The sequence below is a fragment of the Eptesicus fuscus genome, chromosome 5 (assembly GCF_027574615.1).
Source record: "Eptesicus fuscus isolate TK198812 chromosome 5, DD_ASM_mEF_20220401, whole genome shotgun sequence".
NCBI lineage: Eukaryota > Metazoa > Chordata > Mammalia > Chiroptera > Vespertilionidae > Eptesicus > Eptesicus fuscus.
In genome coordinates, this window is record NC_072477.1 from 65,990,309 (window position 1) to 66,007,879 (window position 17,571).

The 17,571-nt window shown below is 44.3% G+C and overlaps 2 protein-coding genes and 1 pseudogene across 2 annotated transcripts in view; 2 read left to right on the forward strand and 1 right to left on the reverse strand.

The window, feature by feature from the left end:
• INO80 (INO80 complex ATPase subunit) overlaps positions 1 to 17,571 on the forward strand; it is a 152,021-nt gene that overhangs the window by 16,571 nt on the left and 117,879 nt on the right. The window contains exons 2-5 of the mRNA XM_008143018.3: positions 9,767 to 9,952; positions 10,194 to 10,363; positions 10,455 to 10,522; positions 14,926 to 15,114. Coding sequence (XP_008141240.1) covers positions 9,810 to 9,952; positions 10,194 to 10,363; positions 10,455 to 10,522; positions 14,926 to 15,114 — 570 coding nt within the window. The 5' untranslated portion in view covers positions 9,767 to 9,809. The remainder of the gene's footprint in view (positions 1 to 9,766; positions 9,953 to 10,193; positions 10,364 to 10,454; positions 10,523 to 14,925; positions 15,115 to 17,571) is intronic.
• LOC103287330 (procathepsin L-like) lies at positions 6,559 to 7,598 on the forward strand. The gene is given in 1 exon segment (XM_008143019.3): positions 6,559 to 7,598. A coding segment is annotated over 1 exon segment (1,002 nt). The 3' UTR covers positions 7,561 to 7,598.
• Positions 15,733 to 16,601, reverse strand: LOC103287477 (DNA-directed RNA polymerases I, II, and III subunit RPABC1-like; annotated as a pseudogene).

Genomic DNA, 17,571 nt, shown 5'->3' on the forward strand with positions numbered 1-17,571 from the left:
ATGCCATAGTTAGAGCTTTTATTTTCAACTGAGACTAGCTTTGAAAGCTTTTATTATGGTTCAGATTAATTGAAACATTTCAGGGAATGCAGAAATGTTTTTTAGCTGAGCTTGTTTTTTGTTCAAGTTATATAATTTATGGTGGGCAGAAATGAATGCCCTATCAAACCTAATTACTTGCACTCTCAAAAAATTTAAGAAAAACTTCCCCCCAATTATTATTTTTCAGAATTGTTAAACGATATTTTGTTTATTTTTATTGTTTAAAGTATTACAAATAGTAGTACATATGTCTCCTCCCCCCCCCAATTGACCTTCCCTCAACTTCCCCTACCCCTAGGCACATGCCCTCACCCCCCTCCCAGTGTCTTGCGTCCATTGGTTATGCTTATATGCATGCATACAAGTCCTTCGGTTGATCTCTTACCTCCTCCCCCACAACCCTCCTCAGCCTTTCCGCTGTAGTTTGACAGTCTGTTCGATGCTTCTCTGCCTCTGTATCTATTTTTGTTCATCAGTTTATAATGTTTTTTATTATCCATAAATGAGTGAGATCATGTGGTATTTTTCTTTCACTGACTGGATTATTTCACTTAGCACAATGCTCTCCAGTTCCATCCATGCTGTTGCAAATGGTAAGAATTCCTTCTTTTTTTATAGCAGCGTAGTATTCCATTGTGTAGATGTACCACAGTTTTCTAATCCACTCATCTGCTGATGGGCACTTAGGCTGTGTCAAAATCTTAGCTATGGTAAATTGTGCTGCTATGAACATAGGGGTGTATATATCCTTTCTGATAGGTGTTTCTGTTTTCTTGGTATATATTCCTAGAAGTGGTATTACTGGGTCGAATGGCAGTTCCATTTTTAATTTTTTGAGGAAACTCCATACTGTTTTCCACAGTGGCTGCACCAGTCTGCATTCCCACTAGCAGTGAAGGAGGGTTCCTTTTTCTCCACATCCTCTCCAGCACTTGTCATTTGTTGATTTGTTGATGATAGCCATTCTGATAGGTGTGAGGTAGTACCTCATGGTTGTTTTGATTTGCATCTCTTGGATGATTAGTGATTTTGAGCATGTTTTCATATGTCTCTTGGCTCTGAATGTCCTCTTTTGAAAAGTGTCTATTTAGGTCATTTGTCTTTTTTTTTTAAAATATTTATTTTATTGATTTTTTACAGAGAGAAAGGGAGAGGGATAGAGAGTTAGAAACATCAATGAGAGAGAAACATCAACCAGCTGCCTCCTGCACAACCCCTGCTGGGGATGTGCCCGTAATCAAGGTACATGCCCTTAACTGGAATCGAACCTGGGACCCTTCAGTCCACAGGCTGACGCTCTATCCACTGAGCCAAACCGGTTAGGGTCCATTTTTTTGATTGGGTTGTTTATCTTCCTTTTGTTAAGTTGTATGAGTTCCCTGTAAATGTTGAAGATTAAACCCTTATCGGAGATAACATTGGCAAACATTATTCTCTCATGCAGTGGGCTTTCTTGTTGTTTTTGTTGATGGTTTCTTTTTCTGTGCAGAAGCTTTTTATTTTGATGTAGTCCCTTTTGTTTATTTTCTCCTTAGTTTCCATTGCCCTAGGAGCTGTATCGTTAAATATATTGCTACGACAAATGTCTGCTATTTTGCTGCCTGTGGTGTCTTCTAAGATTTTTGTGGTTTCCCGTCTTACGTTTAAGTCCTTTATCCATTTTGAGTTTATTTTTGTGTATGGTGTAAGTTGGTGGTCTAGTTTCATTTTTTTGCATGTATCTGTCCAGTTTTCCCAACACCATTTATTGAAGAGATTGTCTTGACTCCATTGTATGGTCTTGCCTCCTTTGTCAAATATTAATTGAGCATAATGGCTTGTGTTGATTTCTCGGTTCTCTGTTCTGTTCCACTGGTCTATATGTCTGTTCTTGTACCAGTACCAGTCAGTTTTGAGAACAGTGGCTTTGTAGTATAGCTTGATATCTGGTATTGTGATCCCTCCAACATTGTTCTTCTTTCTCAAGATTGCTGCAGCTATTTGGGGTCTTTTTTTATTCCAGATGAATTTTTGGAGAATTTGTTCTAGGTCTTTGAAGTATGCTGTTGGTATTTTAATGGGGATTGCGTTGAATTTATACATTGCTTTGGGTAGTATGGACAATTTAATGATGTTGATTCTACCAATCCATGAACATGGTATATTCTTCCATTTGTTCATGTCTTCCTCTATCTCTAAGTGACCGTTGGACCGTTTGGTACTATGACGTGCACTGACCACCAGGGGGTAGACACTCAATGCACAGGCATGGAAACATGGAACAGACTGATGAATATTGAAAGGGGGAGAGGGGGAGGGCAGCAAGAGATTAACAAAGATCTTATATGCATACTAGAGGCCTGGTGCACAGATTTGTGCACCGGTGGGGTCCCTTGGATTGGCCTGCGGGGATCGGGCCAAAACCCACAGTCTGACATCCCCCGAGGGGTCCTGGATTGCAAGAGGGCCCAGGCCAGGCTGAGGGACCCCACCAGTGCATAGGCCTCTAGTTGTAAATAACACTGCAGTGAACATAGGGATGCACATATTCTTTCCAATTAGTATTTTGGGTTTCTTTGGATATATTCCCAGAAGTCAAACGGCAGTTCCATTTTTAATTTTTTGAGGAAACTACATACCAGTACTTGTTTTCCACAGTGGCTGCTACAGTCTTCATTCCCACCAGCAGTGCATGAGGGTTCCCTTTTCTCCACATCCTCGCCAGCACTTGTTTATTTATTAGTGATAGCCATTCTGACTGGTGGGAGGTGATATCTCATTGTGGTTTTAATTTGCATCTCTCTGATGATTAGTCACATTGAGCATTTTTTTCATATGTCTCTTGGCCATCTGTATGTTCCCTGGAGAAGTTTCTATTTAGGTCCTTTGCCCATTTTTAAATTGGGTTGTTTGTCTTCTTGATGTTGAGTTGTATAATTCTTTATATATTTTGGAAATTAACCCCTTGTCAGAAGTATCATTGGCAAATATATTCAGTTGGGTTCCCTTTTTATTTTGCCGATGGTTTTTTTGCTGTGCAAAAGCTTTTTTTAAAAAAAAAATTTTATTGATTTTTTTTTTTTATAGAGAGGAAGGGAGAGGGATAGAGAGTCAGAAACATCGATGAGAGAGAAACATCGATCAGCTGCCTCCTGCACACTCCCCACTGGGTATGTGCCCGCAACCAAGGTACATGTCCTTGACCGGAATCGAACCCGAGTCTCTTAAGTCCGCAGGCTGACGCTCTATTCACTGAGCCAAACTGGTCTGGGCTGTGCAAAAGCTTTTTAGTTTAGTCCCATTTGTTTATTTTTTCCTTTGTTTCTCTTGCCTGTGGAGAAATAAAGATATAAATATTTGTAAATAATGAGTAGGAGCTACAAATTTCTCATATAACATTTACCATGGTGTAACAGTCATACATAGTCATCCTTTCCTGAATTAAATATTGCTACAAGAAATACCTGAAATTTTACTGCCTATGTTTTCTTCTAGGATTTTTATAGTCTTATGACTTATCTTTAAGTCTTTAACCCATTTTGAGTTTATTCTTGTGTATGGTCTAAGTTGGTGGTCTAGTTTGATTTTTTTGCATGTATCTGTTCAGTTTCCCTAGCACCATTAATTAAAGAGACTGTCTTTACTCCATTGTATGTTCTTGCCTCCTTTGTCAAATATTAACTGACCTTATAGAAATGGGTTTATTTCTGGTCTCTCTGTTCTGTTCCATTCATCTATGTGTATGTTTCTAAAACCGTTACCATGCTATTTCGATTACTAGAGCCTTGTAGTATAGTTTGATATCAGTCAGGTCTCATGATACCTCCAACTTTGTTCTTCTTTCTCAAGATTGCTGTGGCTATTATTTGCTGTCTTTTGTGGTTCCATCTAAATTTTAGGATTATTTATCTGGTTCTGTGAAAAATGCTATTGGTATTTTGATAGGGATTGCATTGAATTATAGATTGCTTAGGGTATTATAAACATTTTAATGATGTTAATTCTTCCTATATATGAGCACAGTGTATGTTTCCATTTATTTGTATCTTTTTCAATTTCTTTCTTCAGTGTCTTATAATTTTCCAAGTATATGCCTTTTATCTCCTTGGTTAAATTTATTCCTATGTACCTTTTTTGTTGTTGTGGCAATAGTAAATTGGATTGTTTTCTTTCTTTCTTTAAAAAAAAAATATCTTTATTGATTTCAGAGAGGAAGGGAGAGGGGAAGAGAAATAGAAACATCCATGATGAGAGAGAATCATTGATTGGCTGCCTCCTGCACGTCCCTCACTGGGGACCAAGCCCGCAACCCGGGCATGTGCCCTTGGCCAGAATTGAACCTGGGACCCTTTAGTCCGCAGGCTGACGCTCTATCCACTGAGCAAAACCAGCTAGGGCTGCATTGTTTTCTTTTCTTTTTTTTTTTTTTTTTAAATTTCTTTATTGATTAAGGTGTCACATATTTGTCCTCATCCCCCCATTCCCATCCCACCCCTCTCCCCACGCATGCCCCAATCCCCTGTTGAACTTAACCGTTGGATAGGCTTATATGCATGCATACAGGTCCTTTGGTTGAACTCTCCCCCTCCCCCCACCCTCCTCCTACCCTCCCCTATCCTCCCTCTGAGGCCCGATAGTCCGATCGATGCCTCCTTGCTTCTGGTTCTGTTCTTGTTCCTCAGTCTATGTTGTTCATCATTTCCCCTAGATGAGCGAGATCATATGTCACTAGATATATACTAATAAGAACTGAATGTGAGAGGAGCAATAATAGTTATGCTGACAGGCAAATGAATCAATCTGTAGCGAGCTTCCCCCTGGACCAACAGTTCTTTTGAGACCCAATTTCAATGTCCAGTAGTTCCTTATGTGTACATGTCAGCACTGACCCCTCAGCTCTGGATGGTGGACAAATGGTGGTAATGGAGGTCCGACTCCCTCTGATTTGGTCTCGGCCGAACCCAGGGGCACGGCGTCACCCGGACTAAGGGGCACGTGGCCTCACCCATACCCAAGGGGCGCGTGGTCTCACCCGGGCCTGGGACCCAGCCTCACCCGGATGGATCTAGGGGCGCACGGCCTCACCCGGACCCAGGATCTGGCTTCACCCGTACCCAGGGACGCTTGGCCTCTCCCAGACCCAGGGGCACGTGGCCTCACCCGGGCCTAGGTGCATGAGGCCTCATCCGGATCCAGGGACACATGGTTGCACCCGGACCCAGGGACGCTTGGCCTCTCCCAGACCCAGGGCCACTTGGGCTCACCCTGGCCTAGGTGTACGAGGCCTCACCCGGATCCAGGGACACATGGTCTCACCCGGACCCAGGGACGCTTGGCCTCTCCCAGACCCAGGGCCACTTGGGCTCACCCGGGCCTAGGTGCACGAGGCCTCATCCGGATCCAGGGACACATGGTCGCACCCGGACCCAGGGACGCTTGGCCTCTCCCAGACCCAGGGCCACTTGGGCTCACCCGGGCCTAGGTGCACGAGGCCTCACCTGGATCCTGGGACACATGGTCTCACCCGGACCCAGGGACGCTTGGCCTCTCCCAGACCTAGGGCCTCTTGGGCTCACCCGGGCCTAGGTGCACAAGGCCTCATCCGGATCCAGGGACGCATGGTCTCACCCGGACCCAGGGACGCTTGGCCTCTTCCAAACCCAGGGCCACTTGGGCTCACCCGGGCCTAGGTGCACGCGGCCTCACCCGGATCCAGGGACACATGGTCTCACCCAGACCCAGGGACGCTTGGCCTCTTCCAGACCCAGGGCCACTTGGGCTCACCCGGGCCTAGGTGCACGAGGCCTCACCCGGATCCAGGGACACATGGTCTCACCCGGACCCAGGGACGCTTGGCCTCTCCCAGACCCAGGGGCACGTGGCCTCACCCGGGCCTAGGTGCACGAGGCCTCATCCGGCTCCAGGGACACATGGTTGCACCCGGACCCAGGGACGCTTGGCCTCTCCCAGACCCAGGGCCACTTGGGCTCACCCGGGTCTAGGTGCACGCGGCCTCACCCGGATCCAGGGACACATGGTCTCACCCGGACCCAGGGACGCTTGGCCTCTCAGACCCCGGGGCACGTGACCTCACCAATGCCTAGGTGCACGAGGTCTCAACTGGATCCAGGGACACACGGTCTCACCCGGACCCAGGGACGCCTGGCCTCCCCCAGACCCAGGGGCACGCGGCCCCACCCGGGCCTAGGTGCACAAGGCCCCACCCGGATCCAGGGACACATGGTCTCGCCCGGACCTAGGGGTGCGTGGCCTCTCTCAGACCCAGGGGCACGTGGCCTCACCTGGACCTAGGTGCACGAAGCCACCCGGACCCAGGGGCGCGTTACCTCTCTCAGACCCCTGGTCGCGTGGTCTCACCCGGATCCAGGGGCTCACGGCCTCACCCGTACTCGGGATGTTTTCTTAATATCTTTCTGATAGTTCATTATTGGTGTATAAAAATGCCACTGATGGGAGATCCTGGACCAGTACGTGCTGACTGTGCCTGCTCTGCTGCGCTCCCGAAGGTTTTGAAACATGAATCCTTCATTCTTCTTGATTGCCCTTTACTTAGGAATAGCTTCAGCTTCTCCAAAAGTTGATGAAAGTTTAGAGGCACAATGGCACCGATGTAAGGCAACACAGAGTAAGCTATATGGCTCGAATGAAGAAGGATGGAGGAGAACAGTGTGGGAGAAGAATATGAAAATGATTGACCTGCACAACCAGGAATACAACCTAGGGAGACAGAGCTTCACCTTGGCAATGAATGCTTTTGGTTACATGACCAACAAAGAATTCACGTAGGTAATGAACGGCCATGAAAAACAGAAGCACAAGAAAAGGAGAGTGTTCTGGGAACCTTACGTTGCTAAAATCCCCCCAACTGTGGATTGGAGAAAAGAAGGCTATGTAACTCCCACGAAGAACCAGGGTCACTGTGGTTCTTGTTGGGCAGTTAGTGCAACTGATGCCCTTGAAGGACAGATATTCCGGAAAACTGGCAGACTTATCTCATTGAGTGAGCAGAACCTTGTGGACTGCTCTCAGGCTCAAGGCAATGAGGGCTGCAATGGTGGCCTAATGGATAATGCCTTCCAGTATGTGAAGTCCAATGGATGCCTGGACTCAGAGGAGTCCTATCCATATCGTGCAAAGGTTGGACCCTGCAAATACAGGCCCGAGGATTCTGTTGCCAATGACACTGGCTTCGTGGACATCCCTGAGCAGGAGAGTGCCCTCATGAAGGCAGTGGCAACCGTGGGGCCCATCTCTGTTGCTATGGATGCAAGCCATCTTAGCTTTTGGTTCTATGAAGATGGCATTTATTATGAGCGGCACTGGAGCAGCGTAGATCTAGATCATGGTGTACTGGTGGTTGGCTATGGCTTTGAAGGAGAAGAATCAAGTAACAATAAATATTGGATTGTCAAGAACATCTGGGGTAAAGCTTGGGGCAAGAATGGCTACATAAAGATGGCCAAAGACCGGAACAACCACTGTGGAATCGCCACCGTGGCCAGCTATCCTACTGTGTGAGAGGATGGTGATAAAGAAAGACTTGATTGAGAACAGGATATCCAGAGGAGGAATTTTTATCTTAAAACTGACCACATTTTACTTAATGGGATACAACACTTGAATCTTGAAGATCCAAACTGTGATTTGAATTCTGTGATGTTTTACATTGGTAAAATGTTACCACTTCTTTTATAAGGATGTATAAATTGTTACCTTTTAAAATAAAATTTTTTATTATTTTTAATCCTCAAAAAAAAGCCACCGATTTCTGAATATTAATTTTGTATCCTGCTACTTGCCAAATTCATTTATTAGATCTACAGTTTTTTAGTGGACTCTTTAGGGTTTTCTATGTGTAATATCACGTCATCTGCAAATAATGACAGTTTTACTTTCTTCTTTCAAATTTGGGTGCCTTTTATTTCTAATTATCTAACTGCTATGGCTTGTACTTCCAGTGCTATGTTGAATAAGAGTGGTGAAAGTGGACATCTCTGTCTTGTTCTTGATCTTAAGGGAAATGCTTTTAGATTTTGCCCATTGAGTATGATGTAGGCTTTGGGTTTGTCATATGTGGTGGCCTTTATTATGTTGAGGGTATAATCTCTCTATTACCACTTTGCTAAGAGTTTTTATCAAAATGGTTGCTGGATTTTATCAAATGTTTTTTCTGCATCTAATAATATGATCATGTGATTTTTATCCTTCATTTTGTTTATGTAATGTATTACATTTATTGATTTGTGAATATTATACCAATCTTGCATCCCCAGAATAAATTCTATTTGGCATGGTGTATAATCCTTTTAATGTATTGCTAGATCTGGTTTGCTAATATTTTGTTTAGGATTTTAGCATCTGTGTTCATCAGGGATATTGGCTATATAGTTTTCTTTCTTTGTAGTATTTTTATCTGGTTTTGGAGTTAGGATAATGCTGGCCTCATAAAAGATCTTGGAAGTCTATCCTCCTTTTGAATTTTTTTGAATAATTTGAGAAAGGTGTTCTTTTTAAAAAATATATATATATTTTTATTGATTTCATAGAGGAAGGGAGAGGAAGAGAGAGAGAGAAACATCAATGATGAGAGAGAATCATCCATCGGCTGTCTCCTGCATGCCCCCTACTGGGGATCAAGCCTACAACCCGGGCATGTGCCCTGGCCAGGAATTGAACTGTGACCTCCTGGGGGCATGCAGGAGGCGGCTGATCGATGATTCTCATTGATGTTTCTATTTCTCTTTCCCTCCCTTTTCCTCTCTGAAATCAATAAAACAAATATATATTTTAAAAAAGATACTAAGGTTTCTTTGAAAGCATATACCTGAGTTTGTTGGATAATGAAATTTATTTTTAAATTTATTGTTGAAAGTATTACAGATGTTCCCTTTTTTTCCCCATTCACCTTCTCCAACCTACCCCTTCCCCCTCAGACCTTCACCACATTATTGTCTGTGACAATGGGTTATGCATAGATCATGTACTTTTAAAACATTTACCATTTATTGAGTACTCATTGTATATCAGAGGATAATCTAATTGCTCTATATTATCTTATTATTTAATCCTGGCTCAACCTCTTAATTTTTTAAAGATGGAAAATCGTTACACTGATTGTTTCTCTAATGAAGATATTCTGTCTCTAACATTGTCTTTAACAACTTAAAGTAGCAAAGAGAATGCTCAGGCTATACTATGTCTCTTGTCCTCACTTTTATTTTTTTTGCTCCAGTTCTCTAAATCATTTCTAAATCTTGTACTTCGTGGCATGTCTACAAGGGATGTAAAATACTCTGCCAATATATCTATTCTCTTGTAAATGGAATACGTCACACATATGTACAAATGTAAATGTAAAATGAAAAAAAAAGGGAGCAGCTGTTGAAAGTGATGTGAGGTTTATAACAGTGAGCTTGTGGTATAGATTTGGATTAATATTAGTAATTGTTCATTGTAGGGCAAAGAGAAATGGGTATAAATTGTAAGGTACTGTTTCAAAGAAGTGTAGTGTGAATTTTCATTGTGACATATGACTTTTTTTCTGTATTTTGATGTTCTCATCCTTTTAACTTCTACCTTTGCATTAGAAGGCAGTGCCTATTGTGAGCTTTATAATGATCTTTCTATAGACAAGGTTTGATTTCTTTTGACATTTTATAAAAACAGTTATGATAACGGGACAATAATAGTATTTCATTTTTCACTACTTACCTCCATTCTATAGCCGTGCAGTCAGAGACCCTTGTGCATGAAGACAGATTTGTTCTATGGCCTCGGAGTTGGGTGCCGGGGACGATGGCGGCTGCACTGAGCTGGCAAAGCCCCTCTATCTTCAGTACCTGGAGAGGGCCCTCCGGTTGGACCATTTCCTGCGACAGACATCAGCCATCTTCAACAGGAATATTTCTAGGTATGTTAGTCCATCTTCCTACTATGATGTTTAGTCATATTTCTGATTCCCATTTTCACTGTAGATTTTAGGGTTAAAATACTTCATGATTTTTAGCATGTTTGATATATTTCCTTTCAAATAAAACTGAACTTTTTCAAACGATCAGTTTCTCCTATAAAATGTTCAGTCTACTAACCATAAATTAAAATATTTTGCTGGGTCATCCCTGATTGTGGATTCACCATTCTTTAATTTCTAGTGATGAAAGTGAAGATGGACTGGATGACAGTAATCCTTTATTGCCCCAGTCTGGGGATCCCTTAATACAAGTTAAGGAAGAACCTCCAAATTCATTGCTTGGTGAAACTTCTGGAGCAAGCAGTTCTGGAATGTTAAACACGTACTCATTGAATGGAGTTCTACAGTCAGGTCAGTGTGGTGTGAGATCCCTCTTTGGACTATCAGTTCTTTTGGGGTAGTCATCCTTTCATTTTATTATTCTTTATATTTCTTTACACAGAATCAAAATCTGACAAAGGGAATTTATATAATTTCTCTAAGTTGAAGAAAAGCAGGAAGTGGCTAAAGGTAAGAGAAGACAGAATGTTTAGAATTCAAATAACATATCCTACCTAATAAAATAGTAATATGCAAATTGACCGCACCTTCGCTAGCCCAAGCCACGCCCACCAGCCAAAGCCACACCCGCCAGCCAATCAGGGCGAGTATGCAAATTACCCAACAAAGATGGCGGTTAATTTGCATACGCTGAGAGAGGGAGGAGTGAAGACTGAAGACAACTTAGAAGGAAGAGGGAGGAAAAGCGGAAAGCAAGGTGGCTGCCAGAGGGAAAGCCCGGGCGAGGCGGAGCGGGGTGGAACAGGGTGGAGCGGGGCGGGCGGCAGTGGCGGGCGGGTGCAGGCGCGGTGGCCGCAACAGCCGCTTGCAGGATTTTCCTGCAAATGGGCTACTAGTTAACAATAAGTAAAAGGGAAAGATATTGATGCATTCTGGCACATTGGCAGAAATTTTTATACACATGAGTCTTTTTTCTGGGTGTGGTTTTTTGAAGAGATTATAGAGAAGGATCTAGAAGACACAATGAAGTTTGTTTTAGTAAACATTGTTGAGTACAAATATCTATATATATATGAGGCTAATATGCAAAGTGTCCCCTTGGGAGTTCGACCGGGAGACTGGGAGTTCGATCGCTTGCTGTGACGTGCGCTGACCACCAGGGGGTAGACGCTCCAACTGGTAGGTTAGCTTGCTGCTGAGGTCCGGCTGGTTGGGACTGAGCAGGATGGGCCGGACATGCCCTGGAGCCCTCCCGTGATCTCTCCCTGGCTGGCCAACCTCCCATGTCCCTCCCCTACCCCGATTGTGGGTGGGTGGGCGGGCGGGAGGTAATCAACCAAAGACCATCCTATATAATAAAAGGCTAATATGCAAATAGACCGAACAGCAGAATGACCAGTTGCTTTGACGCACACTGACCACCAGGGGGCAGACGCTCAACACAGGAGCTGCCCCCTGGTGGTCAGTGCACTCCCAAAGGGGGAGCTCAGCTCAGCCAGAAGGCTGGCTCACGGCTGGTGAGAGCAGCTGCGATGGCGGGAGTCTCTCCCACCTCCATGGCAGCGCTGAGGATGTCCAACTGCCGTCAGTTGAACATCCCCCAAGGGCTCCTGGACTGCCAGAGGGCGCAGGCCAGGCTGAGGGACCCTCCACCCAAGTGCATGAATTTCGTGCACCAGGCCTCTAGTCTTAGATAAGATTCTTGCCCTCACTGGCTCACATTGTAATCGGGATATTTAATCTACTTTTCATCTGTCCTTGAGTAGTTTACTCACTCGCCAAGTGTTGATTAAGTGCATCCTATGTGCCAGATACTGTTGTTCATAGACAGGATTCCTGCCCTGTGGAGCTTACATTCTTTTTTTTTTTTTTTTTTAGTATATTTTTTATTGATATTTTACAGAGAGGAAGGGAGAGGGATAGAGAGTTAGAAACATCGATGAGAGAGAAACATCGATCAGCTGCCTCCTGCACACCCCCTACTGGGGATGTGCCCACAACCAAGGTACATGCCCTTGACTGGAATCGAACCTGGGACCTTTCAGTCCGCAGGCTGACGCTCTATCCACTGAGCCAAACCGGCTTTGGCTGTGGAGCTTACATTCTAACGGAGGGAGGCAGTGAGTAAGCCTGTAAACAAATAAATATGGCTTTAAAGAAGTAACATTTTAACGATTTCTCAGTGATCAGAGAGAACTATGTGAAGGTTTAAGATGTGAGCATTTCAATCAGAAGGAATAACTGCAAAAGTTCTGAGAAAGGAAGCAACTCAGTATGTTTGAGGGAGAAAGAAAACTCGTATACCTGGAGGACAGTGAATAAGGGGATGGTAGAAGATGAGGTTAGAGAACCTGATCACATAGGGCCTTTGTACACCATGTCAAGGAATTTGTATTTTACTCTAGTTACAGTAGTAAGTTATTGGAGTCTTTATAAGCAAGAGAGTGGTACAGTATGGTTAAGACGCTTACAATATTACTGTCATTGGCCAAACTGAGTTAAGGATAGCATTTCTTCTATTGAAACTAATTTTTCTCTATCTCATACTTCTCTTGTGAAGAATGGAAAGTAACTTAAAAGTATTCTTTTGTTATTATCAATAGAAGAATGGAAAGTAACTTAAAGGTATTCTTTTATTATCAATAGGCCCTTTTAAAAACTCAAGTGCAAAAGTCCAGATTTGTTTCAGATCAGTGAGGCTTTAAGCTGTTGGGAATGCAGAAATCTTTGTTTAGCCACCACTTTTTAAAAATATATATTTTTATTGATTTTTGAGAGGAAGGGAGAGGGAGAGAGAGATAGAAACATCAATGATGAGAGAGAATCATTGATTGGCTGCCTCCTGCACGCCCCCTACTGGGGATCGAGCCCGCAACCCAGGCATGTGCCCTGGACTGGAATCGAACCCGGGATCCTTCAGTCCGAAGGCTGATGCTCTATCCGCTGAGCCAAACTGGCTAGGGCTAGCCATCACATTTTAAAAAATCAAGATCAAATTCTCATGCCATAAAATCTACCCCTTTAAAGTGTATGATTTAGTGATTTCTGGTATATTCATAAAGTTTTGTGCATCAGTCATCACTGTCTAATAACAAAATATTTTCATCACTCCAGAAAGAAACCTCTGTACTCATTAGCATTTTCTCCCCATTCTCTACGTCCTCAGCCTCTGGCAACCACTAATCTATTTTCTGTCTGTATGGATTTGCCTCTTCTGGACATTTCATATAAACAGAATCATATAACATGTTGCCTTTTGTGTCTGGCTTCTTTCACTTAGCATAACATTTTCAAACTTCATTCATGTTGTGGCACATATCAGTACTTTATTCCTTTTTATTGATGAATAATATTTGATTATCTGTATAATACCACATTTTGTTTATCCATTCATGAATGAATTTGGGGATTGTTTCTTTATTAGCCATCACAGCTTGCTTTCTCTATTCTTTTATATCCTACTAGAGGCCCGGTGCATGGATTTGTGCACTGGTGGGGTCCCTTGGCCTGGCCTGCAGGGATGGGGCTGAAACCATCTCTCTACATCCCCTGAGGGTCGGTCCCAGATTGCGAGAGGGCGGTTCTTGAGTGACGCACCCCGGAATCAGGCTCACTCCTTCTCCCAATATTATGTCACTTTCTGTATCTGTCTCGTATCTTTCATCTCATTTTACCCTACGTTTGAAGGTAACTGACGACTTGTGGGCATTTAGCTTCAAAATGCAGTTATTTAGCAAACAGGATTTACTAAGCCTGGAATCTAGTCAGCTTAGGGCAGGACCCTGCTCAGTGTCAGGCTTCCCCGGCCAGGCCCTTCCACCCAAGTGGAGTCATGTGGCGGTAGGAACCTCCTTCTTCCCACTTGAACTGCTCCTTTGCCTCCTTCCTTCCCTAGAGGTTGCCTGCTGGCGCTACTGGAAGGATGGAAGCCAAGGCCGGTTTCCCAGCTGAGAGTGGTAGCGGGAAAATTCACTGCCTCCACTGGAAATCGATATTAAGCGGGTGGGCCAGCATGGGCTTTAGATGTCGGGGCCGCAGCCAATAGGTCCTGCACGTCTCATCATTTAGCTAATCGAGTTGAAAAGTTTCTGTAAGGGCCAGATCCACGACCTCTGCAATGGGCTGGAGGCCTGGTGGGGAGCCAGACCCAAAGTGGGGAGCCAATGGGCTAGAGGCCTGGTGCACGGATTCGTGCATCGGTGGGATCCCTTGGTCTGGCCTGCGGGGATTGGGCTGAAACCGCTTTCTGATATCTCCCAAGGGGTCCCGGATTGCGAGAGGGCGGTTCTCGGGTGACGCACCCCGGAATTGGGCTCCCTTCTCTCTGGTTCTGGGTTACCCGAGAACCGCAGCTGCCAAGTCACCGCAGCTTGGCAGCTCCTGTATTGAGTGTCTGCCCCCTGGTGGTCAGTGTGCGTCATAGTTACTGGTTGGCTGGTTGGCCAGTCACTTAGGCTTTTATATATATAGATAGCTTTTTTTTTGGTTTTGGTTTTGCTTTGGTATTTGATATTTAGTTAAACCATCATATATATAGTGTAAGTAGTTAGTAAAATCTAGCTTTGTTGACGTTTATAGCATTTCCCATGTTTTAGTGCTCTTTAATTTATGTGTACTGGGTTTAATGGGTATCCTTTTGTTTTTCAGTTGGATTGGCAAAGAATAGTATAAGGGAAACTGGAATGACTGCCCTCCAGCTATTTTTGTCATTGTTTTAGGATCTGGAAAAAAATGCTTTTGTTTTCTTGGGGTGGCGAACACACAGTACAATATATACAGATGATGTATTACAGAATTATACACTTGAAATCTATATAATTTTATTAACCAATATCACCCCAATAAATTCAATTAAAAAACTATTGTAAAAGGAATTGTTTCAAAGTGGAAGTTCCATTTTCTCCCTTTTTCAGAACATTCTGCTAAGTGATGAATCCAGTGAGGCAGATTCTCAGAGTGAAGAGAATGATGAAGAAGAGGAAGAAGAGGAAGAAGAAGAAGAGGAGGAAGAACTCAATCTCAACAGAGAAGAACTTCATAACATGCTGCGGCTGCACAAATATAAGAAACTTCACCAGAATAAATATAGTAAAGACAAGGAGGTAAGAGTTTCAGGAGACATTACAGACCTTCATACTGGGTATTTACCCTCTGGGTTATATTTATTGAAGATACTTTTTTTTTTTTTTTTTTACTCAAAACACCTTTAATTTAAAAACACTCAGCTTCAATACCAACTCAAATCCAGATGTGTTTTAATCTCCCTGCCTTGCTGACCTCAGAGTGCACAACCTGTCAAGGATAGGGCCACTGTGAGAGGAGCATGGAGAACGAAAGCTGGAAGTGGGGCTTACTCGAAGATTCGGACCCAGGTCCCATTTGTGGGGATCCAGCTTGGAGTGCTTGTGGGGGATGGGAAAGAACCTAGGACTGTCTTGGTTGCTGGTTGGCTCACTGACCTCTCCTCAGCATCCTGTCCTCTTGAGGAATCATTACACAGGATGCCAGGTGGGGCTCAGTGTCAATGTGAGGCCACAAGGGCCTTTGGCCCAGGGAAGGCAAGCACGCAGCCCAGCCTGCCTTGGGCTCCAGAGGAGCAGCAGGTAGATTTCCAGGGTTGAGCAGATCACAGCAGGGCAGACTGCCAGCAGTTCAGCTGCCTGGGTAAGGTGGCTACAGTCCATTTGCTGTCTCCCAGAGGCTGCTAGGTGGTAGGATGGCTACTGTACCAGCCGGTAGGTGATATATCTGCCTGCGTTTTTTTTTTTTTTTATAATATTTTATTGATTTTTTTACAGAGAGGAAGAGAGAGGGATAGAGAGTTAGAAACATCGATGAGAGAGAAACATTGATCAGCTGCCTCTTGCACACCCCCTACTGGGGATGTGCCCGCAACCTAGGTACATGCCCTTGACCGGAATCGAACCTGGAACCCTTCAGTCCACAGGCTGACGCTCTATCCACTGAGCCAAACCGGTTTCGGCCTGCCTGTGGTTTTGCTTGTCCGGATGATCTTCACTACCTGCCCTCGCTTTGTCCCAGAGTAGTGCACCACAGGGTCTCCAGCCTGGATCCTGGGCAGCTGGTTTTCTCGGAGTTTATATCTGCCCAGCAGCTCTGTCACCTCCTCCTTGGTCATGTTGACATGCTCTGGGACCAGCTTGTGCTCCGTGATGTTGATGAGCAGCTCCTGCTACAGAAACTGTTCCAGGATGTACTTGGGAGCCATGTCGACCAGGAACTGCTTGGCGGAGGGTATCATGCCCTGCTGCACCACGATGAGGGCTTGGGTGATGTTTTCTTCCTGCATGCGGTGGCAGTACACCTTGATGGTCTTGATCCCCACCTTGGGCTCCTCTGGGAAAAAGACAATCATTTGGTCAGTGGGGTCGTCATTGTGGGCCACTAGCACTGTGAGGTTCGTGCCCTGTGGCCATCCTTCACTTGGCTTGTCCCCAAACTGGGCCTTGAACTCCTCTAGTGTCTGGTCCAGCTCATCCTGAATCACCAGGTAGCTTCGGTCAGGGCACAGCTGCATAATTGTCTTACAAATCTTCTACAGCCAGTATATCTTCTCCTTGTCATCCATGCCTACTGCTGCTCACACTCACTGCGCCTGTGCTGGCCAGGATCCTTGTGACTGTGCCTCAAGATACATCATTTTAACTTTATATTTAGACTAGAGGATTTGTGCAGCGGTGGGGTCCCTCAGCCTGGCCTGCAGGGATCAGGCCGAAACCAGCTCTCCAACATCCCCTGAGGGGTCCTGGATTGTAAGAGGGTGCAGGCCAGGCCGAGGGACCCCACCGGTGCACGGTCGGAGCCAGGGAGGGTCCGGGGGAGGGTTCCAGGGTGTGTCCAGCCTGTCTTGCCCAGTCCCAATCGGCTGGACCCCAGCAGCAAGCTAACCTGCTGGTCGGAGCGTCTTCCCCCTGGTGGTCAGTGCGCATCATAGCGACTGGTCGAACGGTTGAACGAACGGTCGGACACTTAGTATATTAGGCTTTTATTATATAGGGTGGTGGTGGTGGTGGTTACAATACCTTTATTGAAATATATTTCACACACCAAAAAAATTCATGTCCATACAAGGTACACAGTTCAGTGGTTTTTAGTATATTCATAGAGTTGTGTAACTATTATCACTATCTAATTTAGATTATTTTCTCACTCTGAAATGACCCTATTCCCATTAGCTGTTGCCCTCCCCCCATTCTCTCCATTCCTCTCAGCTCCAGGCAGTCAGTCATCAGTTCACCACTTGTCTCTATAAATGTGTGTATTTTAGATATTTCATACAAGTGGAAAAACATGTGTCCTTTGTATTCAGCTTCTCTCACTTAGCATAATGTTTTCAAATTTTATGTTGTAGCATAAATCCGTACTTTGCTTCTTTTTATTGCTAAATATTCCATTGTATGGACATACTGTATTTTATTTGCATCAGTTGAACTAATTGGATTTTTTTTTTCCACTTTTTGGCTATTATGAATCATACCTATGAATAGTGAGTTGTTTCTACTTTAAGCTGTTATGAGTAGTCCTGCCATGAACATTTG